At 47.1% G+C, this 2473-nt stretch overlaps 1 protein-coding gene across 1 annotated transcript in view; it reads left to right on the top strand.

Annotated features, from left to right (window-relative positions):
• dyrk2 (dual-specificity tyrosine-(Y)-phosphorylation regulated kinase 2) overlaps positions 1 to 1411 on the top strand; it is a 14909-nt gene extending 13498 nt beyond the window's left edge. The window contains exon 4 of the mRNA XM_080051467.1: positions 678 to 1411. Coding sequence (XP_079907593.1) covers positions 678 to 1345 — 668 coding nt within the window. The 3' untranslated portion in view covers positions 1346 to 1411. The remainder of the gene's footprint in view (positions 1 to 677) is intronic.
• Positions 1412 to 2473: the final 1062 nt, after the last annotated feature.

Here is a 2473-nt window from a genome sequence, read left to right as displayed (position 1 = left end):
TTTTTCTTTTCCATTTTAGTTCAGTTGGCTTTTCAATTAAATTCAATCTTTAAAATCAAATCATTTATTTTACCCCTATTCACCTGCAGTGTCTCAAATTAACTGGTCCACTGTGTTTCTTATCAGTAGTGGGATCCCAGAAAAGTTTATTTGCCGATTACATGCAGAGCGAGTGACTGAGAGATCGGCTTTATGAAACGTGCACATCTATATGTATATCTGAAGTCTTCCTGCATCCACACTATTCGCACTTTACTTTAGTATTACCATGTAATCACCTGGTCAATGATCAAATTCCTTCGTGATTTTCTCTACTTATGACATCTATTGCAGCATGTCCGTCCTGGGAGAGGGATCCCTTACTCTGTCGACTCTCCCTGAGATTTCTTCAATTTTTTTTTAATCCCGGTAAAGGGTTTTTTAGTGGGAGTTTTTTCTCAGCCGAGCTAAGGGTGTAAGGGCAGAGGGTGTCATATTGTATCATATTGTATGGAATGTAAAGCCCACTGAGACAAATGTCTATTTGTGATATTGGGCTATACAAATAAAACTGATTTGATTTGATTTATATGAGTGATCACTGTATGAATAAAGAGCGATTTAACACATAAATTAACATAATTAAATCTCTTACTTCACCTTTAACTGGTTGACTGTGTGTGTGCCCTGTGCGTTAGGCTCCAGGTACGGGATGCCCATAGACATGTGGTCGCTGGGCTGCATCCTGGCCGAGCTGCTGACCGGTTACCCTCTGCTGCCGGGGGAGGACGAGGCCGACCAGCTGGCCTGCATCATAGAGGTGCTGGGGATGCCCGGCCAGAAGCTGCTAGACGCCTCCAAACGAGCCAAAAACTTTGTGTCCTCGAAGGGCTACCCGCGCTACTGCACCGTCACCACGCTGCCCGACGGGACCACGGTGCTGAACGGGGGGCGCTCGCGGCGAGGGAAAGTACGCGGTCCGCCGGCCAGCAAGGAGTGGAGCGCGGCGTTGAAAGGCTGCGACGACCCCTTGTTCCTGGACTTCCTGAAGCAGTGTTTGGAATGGGACCCGGCGCTCAGGATGACCCCCAGCCAGGCGCTGAGACACCCGTGGCTGCGTCGGCGCCTGCCCAAGCCGCCCATGGGGACCAGTTCCAACACGGCGGACAAGACGAGCTCCTCCTCGGTGTCCAAACGGGGAACCGACGGAGCCCTGACGTCCATCTCTAAACTCGCCGCCGCCACCTCGTCCACGACCACCGTCACGTCTTCGACCGCGTCCAAAACCCGGACTAACTTGGCAGCGATTACGGACGCCAACGGGAACATCCAGCCTAGGACGGTGCTGCCGAAACTGGTCAGCTGAGATTGAGCCCCCCCATCCCCCCAAAAAATCCCCCTCCTCTCAAGTCCCTACGTCCTCCCCCCCGCCCACCCCACACAAGTTTGATCGCAATGGCTGAATGAATTAATCGGAAAGCTCTGTGTGTGTGTGTGTGTGTGTGTGTGTGCTCCTGTCGGGAAGCAAGCAAGCAAAAACCAGCCGGCTAGAACTGAATAAAACTGGTTTGGTCCAGTTTTTATTACGAAGGGCGTTTTTCAGCAGCAGCGTTGTCGATCGATGTTTGGAAGTTGGAAGGGTTCGAAAGTGCGATTCCTGGCTGAACACATCCAAGGAGAAAGTAGTCGTGTTGTTTCAGGGGGGCGGGGTTTGGCAAAATAAATGTGCAGATTGACGAGGTTTGGGTTGTGTGTACGGAACTGTGCCGTACGCCGAGCTGAAGGCAACGTTTGGAATGCATTGGGGGTGCGTTCAGTACTGACCACGTAGTATGTTTGGAATTAATTGTGGGGCTGCTCAGACAATCGCAAACACTCAAAACACATCAACAAAAAAACATGGTGCTTACCGAGGGAACAAGACTTTTTTTTTTTAACAATGTTTTTAGCACAGAATTTATTTAGCTGAACGTGTTGTCGTTGATGAATCGATTTTAAACACCAAAAACTACTTTTCATGACCTGTAGGCTCGCAAGGGGATATATATATATATATACCAACGGTTCCTACGCAGTATAGATGATTCATTTCTAAGACTGGAAAAAATTTGGGTTCACAAGATTACAGCCCCGGCCTATTGTCTTAAATATATATGAACAAATACATTTCAAAACAAGCTACCTAATGCTGTACAGCGGCCAAAAAAATGTGAAACCAATCAATTGATCGATGGATAGAATGAATGGCATCGTAATACAAACTACTTGGATGCATGTTGACTTGTGATCATCTATCTATTTGTTTTCAGAGGCCGTATGTGGACTGAAATATCTCCCGCGAAAATTCCTGAAAATGTTTAGTCTGGAAAAGTATGGGATTTTTAAATGGGGAACTGTGTAGGAACCCTGTATATTGAAAGCTGTAGGCTCATGTGAAAATGTGAAAGGCCCATGTGGTTTACTGATAGGCCTATATCCTTATATTGCTAATATA

The sequence above is a fragment of the Ammodytes marinus genome (assembly GCF_949987685.1).
Source record: "Ammodytes marinus genome assembly, chromosome: 22".
NCBI classification, from domain to species: Eukaryota; Metazoa; Chordata; class Actinopteri; order Uranoscopiformes; family Ammodytidae; genus Ammodytes; species Ammodytes marinus.
Note: the sequence above shows the minus strand (reverse complement) of the source record. Positions and strands in the feature narration are given on the sequence as shown.